At 41.0% G+C, this 16,587-nt stretch overlaps 1 protein-coding gene and 3 non-coding genes across 4 annotated transcripts; 2 read left to right on the forward strand and 2 right to left on the reverse strand.

The window, feature by feature from the left end:
* The first annotated feature begins 653 nt into the window (after positions 1 to 653).
* Positions 654 to 12,258, forward strand: zgc:171566. Its single transcript, XM_037102353.1, has 9 exons — positions 654 to 1,176; positions 4,499 to 4,613; positions 5,883 to 5,933; positions 6,172 to 6,256; positions 6,556 to 6,694; positions 7,864 to 7,970; positions 9,338 to 9,428; positions 9,545 to 9,682; positions 10,150 to 12,258. Exons 1-9 carry the CDS (start codon positions 1,038 to 1,040, stop codon positions 10,266 to 10,268), a joined length of 984 nt encoding a protein of 327 aa, XP_036958248.1. The 5' UTR covers positions 654 to 1,037; the 3' UTR covers positions 10,269 to 12,258.
* trnat-cgu lies at positions 9,135 to 9,206 on the forward strand. Its single transcript has one exon. It is a non-coding gene; the product is annotated as a tRNA-Thr (tRNA).
* Positions 12,259 to 12,945: 687 nt separating the features above from the next.
* Positions 12,946 to 13,002, reverse strand: LOC119021996. Its single transcript, XR_005075821.1, has one exon. It is a non-coding gene; the product is annotated as a U7 small nuclear RNA (small nuclear RNA).
* Positions 13,003 to 13,718: 716 nt separating this feature from the next.
* Positions 13,719 to 13,790, reverse strand: trnat-cgu. The gene has a single exon. It is a non-coding gene; the product is annotated as a tRNA-Thr (tRNA).
* Positions 13,791 to 16,587: the final 2,797 nt, after the last annotated feature.

Consider the following 16,587-nt stretch of genomic DNA (forward strand, 5'->3'; position numbering starts at 1 on the left):
AAAGTCTTGTGCCAGATATTGCTCCAAAGATTTACATTAACAACCAGTGTTTTCACTAATTATTAGTGAAATATACAAAATATGAAGTGTTTACTAATAAACACAAAAAACAGTGCCTAATAGAATAAGAATAGAAGTAAAAATAAGCACAAAAGTGAACAAAAAATGAACTAAAATAGGTAAAGTAGTATTGGCGATGACGTTATGGACTGGGAGGAGAATTTCTGTATTTTCTGAGGTAAATAAGAAGCTTCTCCAATTCATGTTGTTCCATTTAGGAAGGAAGGAGAGCAGCTGTGGACTCTTTGGAAAAGGCTGGGTTGAAAAAACATAATAGTAATAATAATAAAAAGAAGAAGAATACCAGCTGCCTTTCTTGTGAAAGTTTTCTGTGGCAAAGATTAAAAATGTTTTATTATGTGACTTTAATGTAGAGCTAAAACTTTAGTGCTGTAGAAGAATTATTACTGTAGATATTTAAGTTTTAAGAGGCACATCGACTATGTGCATTTCTGCAAACCCTCCAATCAGAGGACAGCAGGTGGATGCCAGCGACCAGAGGGGCATCCAGGAGGGCACATCTGCTGGTCTGGTCCTTGGTGAGAAGGCGCTGCTTAACTTCAGCCTGCAAAACAAATATGCAGCAGTTTGTTTGTTTTTTATTATTGTTTTATAAGAGGACATCAGTCACTCTGCTCTGGCTCTGTGCTGATCTGTGGTGAGGATGTTTTGAAGGAGAGGCCAGGAGTCTGATCTGCCTCATCTATTTCTATGGACAGCAGAGGGAAAGAAAAGCTTCTCTATGTGACGTGCGTCTATGAAGGGCAGGTCCACACGTGACGGACTCGATAGTCCCGGAGGCTGGACGGAGGTGGAGATCAGAGGAGAGGAGGAGGAGAGGAGGAGGAGAGGAGAGCCGGTCACAGAGCATCAGCGCCTCAGACAGCAGGAGAAAGTTACTGTTAGAGACAATCAGCATCCTCAAGCCCGCATCTCTCGTCTCCAGCGGTGTTTGTGTTGCGCATCCTCCCGTCTGAATGCGTCGTCCGGCTGTACCGGTGCTCGCGGGGCTGTCCGCCTGCCTCTGCTGCCTGCTCGTGGGCGCGGCGGCAGCGGCGGTGGTGGTGGCTGCGGCGGCGGCGAAGGTCCAGCAGCTCAACTACCGGCCGGTGATCGGTAAGACCCAGCGGCTGCTTGCGTGTCCGTGCGGAGACAAAGCTGTGCGCGTCAGATTATAACGCAGCACCTCTTATGTAATTCACATCGAGAATGTTCGAGAAAAGGTGCGTGTGCGTGCGTAAACGGAGGGTTTGTGTGTGCTCACTGTTGGGTTATAATTTAAATGACCTGCGGCCGGTGTGTATTTTCTGTGTTGCTGTCTGGAGGTACGTGTCACGTGAGGGCGCGTTTGGACCTAACGCAGCCTGAACCGCTCCTCGTGCTGCACTAATAGGCAGCTGATTGTGAATTACATGTAAAGTCCAAATCCTCACGGCTGAGTTCAAACATCAAAAATGAAACTTTAGCCTATGTAAATTACAAACAGCAGAAGCATCTCCAACAGGTTGAACTTGTTTTCTCGGGCTGATGGAACAGATGAGATGTAAGAAGAGGAGGAGGGTGATGATGGGAGGCTGCTGTGGAGTCAGCTACTGTCTTTTCTTTTTGTTCATGAGGATGACATGTGAGAATGTTGCTGTCTTGTAGCAGGATATAATCATACTAAATCTATATAAAGGGACACGCTGATAGCTACCATCAAACTATACTGGATGATTGAATGGCAAATAACTTCAGGGTTGTACCAGCATGTTAAAGAGCTCGAATTATGCTGACTTCCAGGGTTCATACTTTTATTTTGGGGCCCTTGTGGAATAGGTTTATATACTTTAATTTTCAAAAGTTGCACATTATTTTTCTCATATGGTGCATCGCTGCTGCATCCTGTCACACACACTGTCTCTTGAATGCTCCATTTTCAATCTTAGGTGAAAGTTTCATGTTACTTAACAGGCAGGATGTAGGATGCCATGCTAGGTAGTGTGATCTAAAATAACGCGGCTCCAGCAGAAGCAACTGCATGTCCTCTGACGGACTGGGATGTATATATGTTTCAATAAATATGTAACTACTGTGACGGCCCCTGCCTAACATAATCAGTCTGATGCAGGTGTGGTTATGAACTACTGTGTTTTCCCATTCGTCCACAAGGGAACTAGAGGTGTGTGATTGCTGCAGCCAGCCAAATTCAGAGCACCTGGTCCTAACGCTCCCATAGGATAAAAGGCCAACTCCCAGTGCCGTGCGTGCTCTCTCTCTCTCTCTCTCTCTCTCTCTCTCTCTCTCTCTCTCTCTCTCTCTCTCTCTCTCTCTCTCTCTCTCTCTCTCTCTCTCTCTCTCTCACCTGGAATCATTACAGCCAACTCCTGCAGGCTTTTGTCTTTTGTTTGGTTTCTGTTTTGTTTTGCACCTTACCCGTCATTGTTCACGTATCCACAGCTACACCGCTGACGTTACTGACTGACACACCCCACATTTGCAGTTATTTCATCAGTTGTTTACTTTATTATAATAAATACTTTAGATTCATTACCATCCACAAGCTTCATAACACATTGAAGGAAGGACAAATACCCCAAAAGCTGAACATAACCTCCAAAACAGTGATATAAGTAAACCTAAAGGTTTTCCTTTCTGTGGTTTTGCAGAAACCCATCTGACAATTGGGTTTTATCTTTTATTTTTGGTTAACTTTCTAGAGATCAACCACCACCTCCACAGCACTCATACCTCGTGCTTATGTTTGTGGAGGTGCATGCTGGTAGGCTGTTGAACAAACCACTTTGAGGTATATGAAGGGGGAACTCCTCTTTAAAAGCACAGTTTTTTTTGCATCTTTAATTAGCACAACTATTTTCAGTGCATATTATTATATTATTTAGAATGATACATTTACAGTTTTGGTTATTGAAGGGGGACAAGTCCTTACCGCTCTGCCCTCCCTGTGACTTCCAGTTATGGATACGATATATACATTATATACTCATCATCAGGCTTAAAGACATTGTGTTGTTTTGGGTCAAACTGTTTCACTGTGTTTATATGTGGCGGACCCTGCCACCTCTCTAGCTTACAGGGTTCTGGGAACCTTTTTTTGTCCTCTGAGGACAGTTCGTGTGTTCAGTGGGGAAAATAAATATTTGTTTGTATTATTATCTCATTAATATTGTAAATATTGAAATTCTTGGTTGGAAATGTATTCTCCAAAACAACATAACGGCCCCTACTACTGTCACGTTGCTCTGAAAAGAACAACACTGATTATAAAAGACAGTGTCACTAAAAGATAGATCTTCGTTACACATTATGGGGAGTTATGAGTTTTCATTGCACCAAATGTTCAACAATGTTTAAACCCAGAGAGACTCCCAACTTCATCAAAGTGACTGTGCATTTCATTTAGTTCCTTATCACACACCGGATGTGTTGCGCTACAGAATCAGGAAGGAAGTCAACAAACACGAGTGCAACATTATGTGAATAAAAGTGTGAAACCCTCTCGTTCCCTCCGTGAGCTGTTCTTCTAGAGAACAACACACACACACACGGCAGAAAAATGACACACTCACTTGTTTCACTCAGCAGTGTTATACACAAATGATCCCACTCAGTCATCACTTGTGACTCAGTAAATGTGTGTGGTGGCGTTTGTGTCTGCAGAGACTGGAACCTTTGCATGTCGGCTATTTACTTATTATTTCTGCTGTGTTTGAGTGAGACTCACAGATCCTGCACGGCCTGCAATTGTCTCTGCAGGCTGTATGGTTTTAAGAAGGTGTAGGTTATTCATGCTGGGAACTTTTATTGATATGAACTGCATAACTATGACTTTGATATTGAGGTTAACCTGCTGCAGTCATTGTGGCAATGGGTAAATGAGGAGGGCAGTTTTGTGTCACCATGTCTGCCTGTCTGTTTAACCGCGGGGTGTCAGTTATGATGCAATGTTACTTAGACTTTTATTCATCCCACATCGGGGAAATTCACTTGTCACAGTAGCAGGTAGACAGACATATAGACAAACAATAAGTACAAGACTTGAAAATACTAAAAAAAAAAAGACTTTGATAAAAATATAGAAAGGACTATATGTTGTGTGCATTATATGCAGGAGGCAAAAATGTGCATTATATGCATAAATAAAGTGTCAGAGTATTGCCTTGTTCAAGGTTGGATGCATAAATAAATACAGTGTTTAAATACAGTGTTTGAAAATAAACAGACTCAGTGTATGAATATGAATATGGAAAACATATACTGAGACCTTTCAGGAAAAAGTAAAAAGGAAGCAAACTAACAGTTTGACTCAAATTACTCAAGTATTAGCAAGCCAGTACCTGCAGAGGATTTGCTGACTGGTAGAGAGGATTTCCCTGTCAAATCAGTTGACACTCCCTTCTCTGATCTGTCTGTGTCATATATCTTCTGTCCATTCCAGGTGTGTTGGCGCAGGAAAACCTCCCAGGAGACACGTTTGCTCGTGGTACCTCTTACATCGCTGCGTCCTATGTTAAGTTCGTGGAGGGAGGTGGAGCGAGGGTCGTACCCATCAGGTAAAGTGGTCAGATTTGGATTGGGACCAGTTACAGGGGGCCAGGTTTGACTCGGCATGTCAGCCTGGTGTTAGAACAGCACCCCCTGCTTGAAGGCGTGTCTTTAACTGATGACACGCTCTACTTAATATTTCCATATAATTCAGTAACAGCAGGTCGAATTACCGATCAGACTGTGAAAGGTCCGCTCCATGGAACAGTTTAGCAGCTTTCAGCCTCCGGTTTTGGTGTTTCAGCCCTCAACTGTGCTGTTTTGCTCTACTTGCAGCACATTCAGGAACCAGCCACAGCAGGTGGCTGTGCTGGGAAAAGACAATAAACAGGCTTTGTGATATACCTCATCACTCCACGCCCACTCATTGGCATGTTCCTCATTGCTCATTTGCTTGGGCTCTGCCATATCACGCACCACAACTTACACAATTGCAACGTGCAGCTGAGTGAGCTGCTCCTCAGAAGCAGGACAGCAAACGTCTGAGGTATAAAGTCCATGTCTGCACTTAAATAGCTCTGATATCAATGGTGCTTCACAGACCTTATCTGAAAAGCTACCTACTTGAAACAAGGCAGCTGAAGGTGAGATACAGTAAAGAAAATGTAATAAAACTAATCAGACTTCTCTCTCTTGCTGACCTACTGATAGTAATATTCCTGTAATTTGCACAGGCACCTTCTTAGACAGCAAACTTGAGAGGTATATAAAGATCAGAAGCCTCCTTTCACTTTTTTAGGTTCGTTTTGACTTGTGGTAAGTGGTAAATTGCTGCATTTGACAGCAGCTGGCATCCACACAAGGAACTGGTTTGACCAGAGATTAGGATACAGTGTCACACGCAAACCTGATGATTAGAGAACAACACACTGTACCTGCTGCGGAAAGTTAACCCCGATCTGACTGAACATCAGTTTCAGTCATGGTGCTGGTTGTGGCTTCATGTGGGCGGAATCTGTGCAAATGAGACGCTTGTCACAACATCATGAGTTCACTGAAACACATATGTTGAGCTATATCATGGCAGCCTTTAATACACTTTACATCTTGAACCTCATAGTTTATTATTCACAAGGTTGTTTTCAATTAAAAATAGATATGTTAGCTTACAGTATCTCAGTGCTTTTCCTCTATTCCTACTCTTCATAATAGTGGTTACTGATAGACAATACCCACAGACTCAATGATGTCCTCATTCATTGGTTGCCATGGGTGTGAGTACATCTATCAGTATTTGATTGTCTTGGACTTTTGTTTTTTTGTTTCTTCTTCGACAGAATCAATTGCACAGAAGAAGAATATGCTAAGATATTCTCCACAATAAACGGGTGAGTTGACTCATTGTTCTCAGTGATTTGTTCACACTGGGTGACTTTATCTTGGATTCCAGTGTGCTTTTATTTTGAAATGAAGCAAAGTCTCACTTTAGGCATGTTACAGATTTGATATTGCCGTCAGAAGTCACATTCAGACATGTGTAAAAGCTATGAAAAGGGATATCCAGGGATATCAAGGGATATCCCAGCATGCAGCAGGAAGCGTCTGACATGAAAAGTGTCTCCTCAGGTTGTTGCTGCCCGGAGGTGATGTAGATATCCAGACTTCACAGTTCACTCGTGCCTCCAAGATCTTATACAACTTGGCTATTAAGGTAAGACATTTGCCAACTGGGTGCTGAGATGAATTATTTGGTCTTTTTAGTGTTATAAAACCAAGTAGCTTAAACTAAAGCCACACTCATGAACCCATATATACATATAAGCCTCTGTTCTGGGCTACTTAGTTGGGGATGTGTGCGATTGTATGAGAGTAAAGCTTGGTGCTTGTGGATGAAATGTAGCATTCTGCATAGAGACGTCCTTGAAGAAACAACAGATAAAACTGCAATAAAAATGGCATTACTGTTACTTGCTGTTACCATCTTGTTCCTCGCTCTGTTATCCGCTGCAGGCCAACGATGCCGGGGACTACTTCCCCATCTGGGGAACTTGCCAGGGCCTCCAGCAGCTCTCCGTTCTCACAGCCAACAAGAACCTGCTCACCCTCACCGACACCAAGGCTGTGGCCCTGCCGCTCACTTTCACAGCAGGTATTACTGATTACCTTTCCTTCTACTGTTAAGCAAGTTAATACTTACAGAACAGAGCCTATTTAAATTCTTAAATTTTCACTGATTGACAAAGGTGGAGATCTTGTGCATTTGCGTGTGTTGACATAATCTGGTTCAATTTGCATCAGAGTTGGTATGATCATTCTATGGGCTTATTTTCCTTGTAATTTAAGGAGAAGGAATCCTTTGTAGTGGATTCCTACACAATACATACATAAATGTACATAAATCCACAAAGCTTCCTGCCTATATGGCCTTCCAGGTTGTGATCGCCATCTTCCTCACTGCAGTCATCAGTCATGGTGCCAAATGTTGTGGGATACGGTCGGCACCTGATTAAAGGCAAATTTCACTTGGGCTGTTGACCTAGCCTAACTTAGAAGGTTAAATCTGATCTGTGTAGTCTGGGTCAATGTCACGTGATCGAGGGGGGGGGCAGAGCCCAAGAAATGCAATGGAAAAAATCAAGATGGTGTTAAACATTGCCCAAGTTTTATTTCTCCTTTGTCATTGTTTTACTTTTTTTGGGTACACATTGTAAAATTCCCTTTGATTGGAGAAAAAAAAACATGGGATAGAGCAAATGTCAACCATGTGCTTCTCAGGAATCCAGGAATTTTGTTCTGTCATTAGCTTAGCTGAGGTTTAAATCTCTGATTACTTAAACCCTATTGGTGTGTCCTCAGAACATTTAGTTAAAACTGTATCAGTGGATGAGATACTTTTGTGTTTAGCAGCTTCTTTTCTTTTGACAACAGGAAGAATCATTCGTTTTACAGGGCTCCTTGTAGCAGCATCAGTCATGGTGCTAAATGTTATTTTCCATCTTTTTTAAACATCATTATGATTAAACTTTAAAGTTATTTTGGATTTCTATTTATAGGGCCCCAGATAGGATAGGTATCTACTTGGAAACCATAATCTTTCCAACCACTAAGCCTTGTCAAGCTGTGATTGCGATATGATCCTTTCCCACCATTGCTCATGGTGTCCCGTGATACATATGGGTGGATCCCATGACAGTGAGGTGGCTTGGTTCATCATCATATGATTGTCACCACTGTCTTAAGACATGCACACATAATTGTTGTGAACTGCTTATCTGATCCTCCCGCCTCACCACAAATATATATGTAACTGTCCTCTAGCCGCCAAGTCCAGCCGTCTGTTCCAGAGTTTTCCAAAGGACTTGCTGCAATCTCTGGCCGAGGAAAATATCACTGCAAACTTCCACAGTTGGAGCCTGTCTCTGCGGGTATCTTTTTGTTTCCACTCTTTCTATTATTGCTTCCTGTCATGGCTGGAATCTGTTGCCTTTACTATTTGTGTGGGAAACACCATCCCAAACCCTGTCCTTACATTACTTTTTTTTTTTTAACTTTTTGAATCCACTAATATGTTTAGCACCACTAAATGAGTGCAACAACTCAAACACTTTTGTGGAGGAGACTCGACCGCAACCCGCCTCTGAGTGTTACCAGTCAGAATGGGTAGAAGCGTCCACCTTCAGAAGAAAGACCTTTAGATTTTCTCCAAACTAGTCATTAAAAAGATGCCCTGGTGAGAAACAAGTCCACAATTGAAATGTCCTTCCTGTCCTGTTACATCTAGTCCCGGAAGAAAGGCACGGGGACAAGACTAATGCCATACCACATGGTCAACATGCCCGAGTACTGAGAGTGGGGGGGATTACAACTAATAAAACAGCAGATATAATGGTAACCTTTTACCAGTTGTCAAGAAAAATCAAAAACAGAAACAAACAAATGTGTTAAACAGCATAGTGACCAAGTGGCAAGGTCTTGGGCTTGTAAACCAATGATCATGGGTTCAATTCTCATCCATGCCTTTAAAATTGAAAGATACTTTTCATAAACAAATTACATGAGAATCACATTTCTGTGATTATTTCCTTGTTGGATGCTACCTGATATTCAAAACCCACCTCTTGCAGACCAAGTTTACCAAGTAAATTCTGCAGGTGCCAATGCTGATGGTAGCGGCCCCACAGCAGGACAATGCACTCTGCTACAACTGGACCAGACAAAGAGCTCAAGGTGTTTACATGGCCCCTGTAATCCCCAGATTCCAATCCAATCAATAGTCCATGTGATGTTTTGGAACAAGTTCCCGTTGCAGATCAGACTTGGCCCTGTCCTCGCAGGGATGTGCAGTTATGTCTGGTGTATGGGGTTGGAAGTGGATCTTTTCAGTTGTGCAGCGCCCAAAGTCGAATCCATCCAAGTCCATGAATTAGACTTGTTTCAGAAGCTTTTACAGCACCCCCATCCCAGTGCAGGGTCAACACCATTCCCTATACCATTAATGAAAGTTGAGATTAGAAATCCCTTTTTGTGATCACCCTAGGCCCAAGTACAGCAGACCACAAGACCAGATAGTCTGATAACATCATCGGGCAGGCGTGGTGGCCAAGTGGTAAGGCGTTGGTCTCGTAAACCAAAGATCATGGGTTCAACCCCCATCCATGCCTTGAAGGATGTCAGCTCATTCCCTAAAACTTAAGGTGGTGAACAAGCACATCAGATGACAGATGTCCTGAGTGGCTCAATTCAGAAGAGCAGTACGTACATTAATTTAAACTCTCTTCGTCTACACCAACAGAACTACAGTCAAAATTCCAAGCTGAAGAGCTTCTACAAGGTGCTGACCACCAACAATGACGGGAAGATAGAATTCATCTCCACCATGGAAGGTTCCGTTCCACACTGACTACTGTGCAGTTTTTTCTCATGAAGCCCACTAGAGTGATTATTTCAGTTCATGATCGAGATTTCCTATTTTATGTTTTGTTTTGTTTTTTTGCCTCAGGCTACCGCTACCCATTTTACGCAGTGCAGTGGCATCCAGAGAGACCCACATATGAGTGGATTGAGAAGCCGGGCCTGGTTCACACCCCCTCTGCTATAAGAGTCGGCTTCTACTGCGCCAGCTTCTTTGTCTCTGAAGGTAACATGGTAGCTCTGTATCTGTCTTTGTCGGGACTATTTTTTTTTTTCCTTGATTCCTGTTTCAAGATAAATTCATTGTTGGGTTGATTTCTGCACAAAAACAATTTTCTACTGCTAGTAAAATCAACCAAATAATGTGTAAATGTCCATCTTTTTTTTTTACGAGCATAACAGCTCTGAAATTCTCAAACATGTTAGTTTAGAATAAATAAAAACATTGATTATGCCATTTCCTTGTGACTGGTTACTGAATTATAGCAGATGTGGTCCATTTGATTTAATTTCCATAACAGACTGAATTTGAATGACACGTGCAGTGTCATGAGAAAGAGGCGCAAATGTTAATACACTGATATTTAATATTATATATATTTTATGGCTGAAGTTTCACCACTACACCATTCTTTGTCTTTGCTTTTTGTCTTTCTCTCTTTTCTCCTTCCTGCCTTTCTGTCCATCTTTCAGCTATGAAGAATCACCACCATTTCTCCAGTCCTGCGGAGGAAAAGAGCGCTCTCATCTACAACTTCTCTCCCGTCTTCACAGACTTAAAGTACTTATTTGTGCAGAACTATTACTTTTGATTGACGGGGGGACAGGGCCGAGGATTGAAACAGGCTCAGTCCAGTCAGGAATTTGCCATTTGATCGAACATGTTGGGCCGAGGTTTTAAAACTGAACTCGATGGCGTTGTCGCATTCAGACAGGACAGCGATGAAAGTAATAATAGAAAACAGAACAAGAAAACAAAACAAAATGTTATGTTCAGAAATCTTTAAAAAGACAAATATATATAAGTACAGTAGATTTTTTTAATAAAAAAACAAAATTAAACAGTGCTAATACCTAAAGGAGAATTAATTAATGATTTCATTTTGATTTATAACATTAGTAACAGTGAAATATATAAGACGTTGCTGGATTTTATACATTCATAGGGTATAATAGTGAAATATTAGTTTATATTTTTGAATAACAGATCATGTAAGAACATATCAGACTATCTGGTTCCATTGAGAGTATATTAAAAACATCTATCGGCTACACTGTCACTTACGTATCCCGGTTCTTATGTTGTTCAAACAGGCTTCAGTTCAAATTCTGAGTTATGATTTGTTTCTTTATGAGCAAAATTTCTAGGGACAATATTTTACTTTTAGATTTGTATCGGGTCCAGTTGTAACATTAAATTGACATAACATTATATAAATTATATATATTAATACTCGTGCGAAAGTCTGCTTGTCATCTGTCTTGCAGCCTTTTATTTTGCTATGGTCCAGCAGACGACTTGATGCCCCACAGAGACGACTCTTCGCCTCTCGCTCGGTTGCACATTTTTTATTTTATCTCTTTAACTAACTCCTTCAAAATCCTCTTCATTCTCTTCATCTCTGCCAGGAAGTCCTTACTGAGAATACTAAGCAATAAGCTTTGTTTTATTGCAAGCTGGGGGGTTTGTGACGCAGTGCCATGAAGTGTTACTCACTTAATCACAGTCGGATTCTGCTCACTCGAGCCGAACTATGTTGTGCAAGAACAACCAGTTGGCTTTTGCAATGTGGGAATGATTGAGGCACCGTTCTAAGTGTCCCATTATAATGATTCTGAAGCTGTTGTTTTAAGGTGAAACAGTTGCATAATGATGTTTTAAATTCCTGAACTGATACTTCAGCTGCCAACAAAAAAAAAAGGTCAGAAATTACCAATTTGTCATTAGAGCCTAAAGCTTGATAAAAATATCAATGGATAACCTTTAAACAAACTGCTGCTGTGAGTCTTTAAAAGTATTTCTGTAGAAATGTAAACATGCCTGTTACTTCTTTTTTTATATGTATATAATTTGCTTTATTCGGGACTGCACAAGATGTTTATCCCTCAGTGTCCATTAGATATACAGCAGTCAGTGTTTATCCCCATCAGTTGATCAACTACTATCATATTTTGAAGTTGTTTAATAATTTTATACGAGTCTTGAAAGAGTTTATCTTTACATGGTTGTTGCATTTCTGTGTGTCTCTGTGGGCATTTAAGAGTCTTTTTATTGTGGAAAGTGATCAGGATTTCATTGAAAAGTTTCAATTAAAATATTTTTACACTTGGAAAAACCTGAAAGCTTGCAGGAATGAGGAATGTACCTTCGTGGATAAAGTGGTTGTTTGCACAAGACTATGATCGCCTGATTTTAAAATGTAACCTTGGATGTTTAATTGTGTGGCTGTCATCATAACTATGTTGAAAGATGTGATCATTTTTTTCTTCATCTGTCATCTTTCTAAAACTAGCATACCAATACGCTCATAATTTTTCTTATTTTTACCATCAGGAAAAACAATTTCCACACGTTTAACCATTACGCAGCCAGAGAGATATGTATTGCCGAGGTGTAAATACATTTTTTATTAAAATCCCTCTTTTTGTTTCGTTTATTGAGCCAAAAAAATTAATGAGTCCAACATTAACGATCTGTACAAATTCTACTTTGGAACATTTTATATTAGATTTTGTCACATTGATTGCACAACTGCTTGTTTGACTTTGTGATCAGACAATAAAGAAAGTAAAAAAAAAAAACAAATGTCTGGAGTTTACTGCGATTTACTGCGAGTCCCAACATAAGACTGACTTACTGCTAATGTGCAGCTCATTTGCAATTTAGCATTTATCCTGCTTGTCAACAAGTGCTTTAAAAGCTCCAGTGTGTAGAATTTAGTTTTGTGCTACCTTGCAATGAGACTTCATATCTGCAGAGAGATCAGGTCCTCTTCCACGTCAGAGTCAGCCATGCTGCGTTGCAAAGCTTCTAGTAGCCCAGAATGGACAAACCTGATTGGCTCTAACGAGGGCCGTTCTTTGTCATCTTTTCATGACCAATATTTACAGCACTGTGACCAGTCCTTTGTCATATACTTCAAAGGTTTTAATAGCAAGTGACTTATATATTTAAGAAGCAATAACATTTTCTCAACCGGGGAAGCAGATCTGAAACATCCAAAACCACATACATACACAAGCTCACTGGACTGGAACTATATAGGAAATAAAAAATTCCTCTTGGAACGTACTAAAAGAGTAACATTTCTATTTGTTCACCTTCGTCTAGCTGTTCTCTGTGGCCCACGCGAAGCTGATTGATCTGATCATCGTGTCAACTTAAAAATCATCAATAATCTTTCCCCAAAAAGTGTGACACAAAGCAAGAAAATGTTTTAGTTTGAATCTCCTTGTGTCAATTATGAGATATTTCTTTCAACATGTGTTGGGGGACTCCTTGTAAGGAGTCCAGCTGGAAAAATTTCTAAAAGAGCAAAGATTCCTAGAGAAGGAACTGTTGCAGCAGTGATCCCTTTTAGATTCACACCAGTTTCACTCATGGTGCTCAGCTTGGAGCGATATAGGAGGTTCCCATGTAAATGAGATGGGACATCATCTTTAAAAAATAGACTTGAATATCTTAGAGCCACATGGAGGATACACTGGATTTACTTTAGTTATTTGAAGAAGCTTTACCTCTTATTCAAGGCTTTGGAACCTGTGGGGGGCGTTAACCTTTAGAGAGTCGTTGAGTTGACGTGAGTTGAGTTTCAGGGTCGTTAAGCTGTTGACACACCTGGTCATCATCTGAGCTTTTGGGGTCCAACTGTGAATGTGGGTGTTAAGCTGTCTGTGGAGGGAAGCTCCAGGACTGCTTTGTATGTAGACCACATCCTCTGTTTAACGATTGTCATTCCAGTGTGACGTAGACGGCTTCTTTCACACCTCTTTTCAAACCGTCGCTCTTCTCAGGCCAAGATGTGCATGTTGATGTCCTCAGGGTGCCCCCCCCCCGTCACCTTCTTCAGGTGTAAGTATGAAGAATAAAGGAAGATGACATGTTTTTACTGTTTCAGCTGAAATTTGAGCATTTCTCAAAATGAAAGTTGCTGCTCCACTGCATTTTCCTTGCTGAAGTTCACAGTAGAAGCATCCAATTACAAACCAACCACAGCCATTTATCCCATCTTAGAGAAGCAGCCAGGAGCTGCTCTTACTTGAGGCATGGATGGGGGTCGAACCCATGATCTTTGGTTTACGAGACCAACGCCGTACCACTTGGCCACCACGCCTGCCTGCTACAATGATCAGCTAAGCTACTTCACGTGAGGATACACTGAACAGACTGGACGTTCACTGTGAATACATCTTTTATGTTAAGAACATTAAAGATAACAGAAAGCAGCACCTCACATCCAGTTGTGTAAACCTGAGACACATTTCTTAAATATTCAGTTACTTTAGATTACAGTTAATATCGTTTTCATTGTGTGAAGGTCAGTAATCCATTCTTGTATGATATGCAAATCTGCCAGAACCAGTTCTCCCATTAAACCACAGCTTCCAAGAGCTAACGTGTGTGAGCTTCATCACCACACTGGACAATCAGTTGGTGGCATTTTCAAGCAGGTGTGGTGGCCAAGTGGTAATGTGGTGCTCTTCTAAGTCAAGAATTATGGGTTCAGTCCCTATTCATGCCTTCAGGTGGTCAGCATTAAATACTTAAAGTGACTTAAGGTCACAAAGACAGAAGGCATACAAGTACATTGTTTCCTCTCGTATATAGTTATTCTTTTTCACTACTTACATAACGTCATATAAAGTTGCACAAATGAAACCTTTTTTTTTGGATATTTGATATGGGACCACATTAAGAAGTCCTACTATAAAAGTTCTAAAAGAACAATCACTATAGTTGTCAGCCATTTGCTTTTGTAATCCCTTTTAGACTCACACCAGTCTCCCTTCTGGAGCTCAGTACCCGGGCCATGTGGGTGGTTCCCGTGAAAATGAGATGGGAGTGATGTTACAGTTGTACAGGTTTCTCCCATAAAACCACAGTTCACAGCTCTCTGTATAAAATTTAATCAACTACACGTATGAACTTTGGCGTCTCACAGAATGATTAGACACGGTGGCGACGGTGGTGAGGCATTGGTTCAATCTCCATCCACTGTCTCAAAACATGAAGCACTGTCTTCAGTGGAGGAGTTTCAAAGATGTTAACATTCACAACATACACAACACAACTGACACCTGGCGTTATTAACAATGACAGATGCATTCCTATCTGACTATGTTTGCAGTTTGAGTGCCATATCCTTCTTGTCTTCACTGTACAGTTGTCTGAAACACACACTATCATTGTGAGCTCAGCATTTGTCAGTATTCACAACTGTCCACCAGATGGCACCATCACCCAGTCACTGAACTGGTGTGATGATCAGAATAATGATCATTCTGATTTTAATGACATCTGGAACTGAAGAGATGATGAAAGACGGGAAACTGTCAGTGATCCAGAGGCATCCAGAGAAAAGAGGCAGAATATCTTTAATTTATGTCGATGCTTTCACTGAAATGTGTCTGAATGTCGGGCAACAAAGAGCTGATTAGTCTGGTTCATACCTCCATAACTTGCATGTCGACTGTATTCTTGTGTGTGTGTCTCTGTGTGCCTTTAAAGTATTTTGTATGATTAAAAATAAGCTGGTAAAGTTTGAGGGTGAAATCTGGCAACCCCACATGGAGTGTAGTGTGTTCATATTCACTGTAGATGTAAACAGCTCCAGAACAACATGCAGACAGCAGACAGAAACCTGAGAATGCATTTTAAATCTTATGTGTGTCTCAATCAGATGAAATATCAATTACTTAATGTGCAAAATTGCAAAGAAAAAGGTCAGTGGGCCTTAAAATAACTGCATATATTGTGTTAATGTCTTTATCCAAAGCAGTATCGATACATTTGGGGGTGACAGCATGTCCCACTTCTGTGTCTGAATTTGGCAAAATACACTATAACAGGGTTTTGTTGCAATAAAGTGTCAGATGATTTACCACTAGATGGCGTTATGACACCACTGAATGTATGTTGACAGTCAAACAGTGGAGAGCCTCTCACTGCTGTGTGCCAGCTTCATATCCAGGATCTGACGTGCAACAATTAGTTCTGCAACACACAAAATAAAAGTTATACAGGAGTGTTTGTACCACATACTGTATTATCTTATTTGGTATCATCCAGCTCACAAACGCACATTTCAAAAACACGAAATGAGATTGAATTTATCAAGGAAAAAATAATGAGCAATGTTCTGAAAATGGTTGAGAAGCACTCAAATCTCTCTGGAAAAAGAAAAACATGTTCAATTGAAAACAACCTTCAACAACCTTCACCTGAGAGCAAGGTAAACTGAGAAGACCTAGAAGTGCTCTGAAGAAAAAGAAAATGTTACAAACACTTCCTCTATAAAAAAACTTAATTAGCTGAGGAAGACAGCTTCAACTGAGAGTCTCAGAACACTTCCTAAATGGACCTTCTGCAAGGTGAGATTGTTTTGTCAGTCAGCGAGAAGATGTAATATTACCTGCTGCTGCCAACATGTGGAGATGGAATTTGCTAAAAATGTCAAATAATCTAATCTAATCTAAATAATCATGTCGTCAGGATGCAATGATTCCAACGACGGACCAATTGGGTGCCCAAGGCGAGATTTTAGCAGCTGTTCGTGCCCCGTAGAAGATCTCCGGGAGGTTTTTAATGAATTTGAGCCCGGCAGTGCTGACGTGGATGGGACAGCAGAGGCTGATGCTGCATCGCTGGGCTCGTCTGAGGTGAGGAGGACAGGAGCACCTGCTGCTGCATCGCTGGGAGGTGGCAGGGTGGAGGTGTCAGCAGGCTCGGGAACAAGATGCCTGCTGTTCGCTTTGATTTAGGAAAATGCAAAAGCTTGAAACTATTAATTACAAAGCAGGATGGGAACAGGAAAGTGTTTTTAATTGAGTAATTTAGCAGGGCTTTGTGGTGCCCCTTGCATTTGCCCATATGGTTGGTTTAATATATATCAGTGTGTTGATAGTAGTTCA

The sequence above is a fragment of the Acanthopagrus latus genome, chromosome 6, assembly GCF_904848185.1.
Source record: "Acanthopagrus latus isolate v.2019 chromosome 6, fAcaLat1.1, whole genome shotgun sequence".
In the NCBI taxonomy this organism is placed as follows: Eukaryota; Metazoa; Chordata; class Actinopteri; order Spariformes; family Sparidae; genus Acanthopagrus; species Acanthopagrus latus.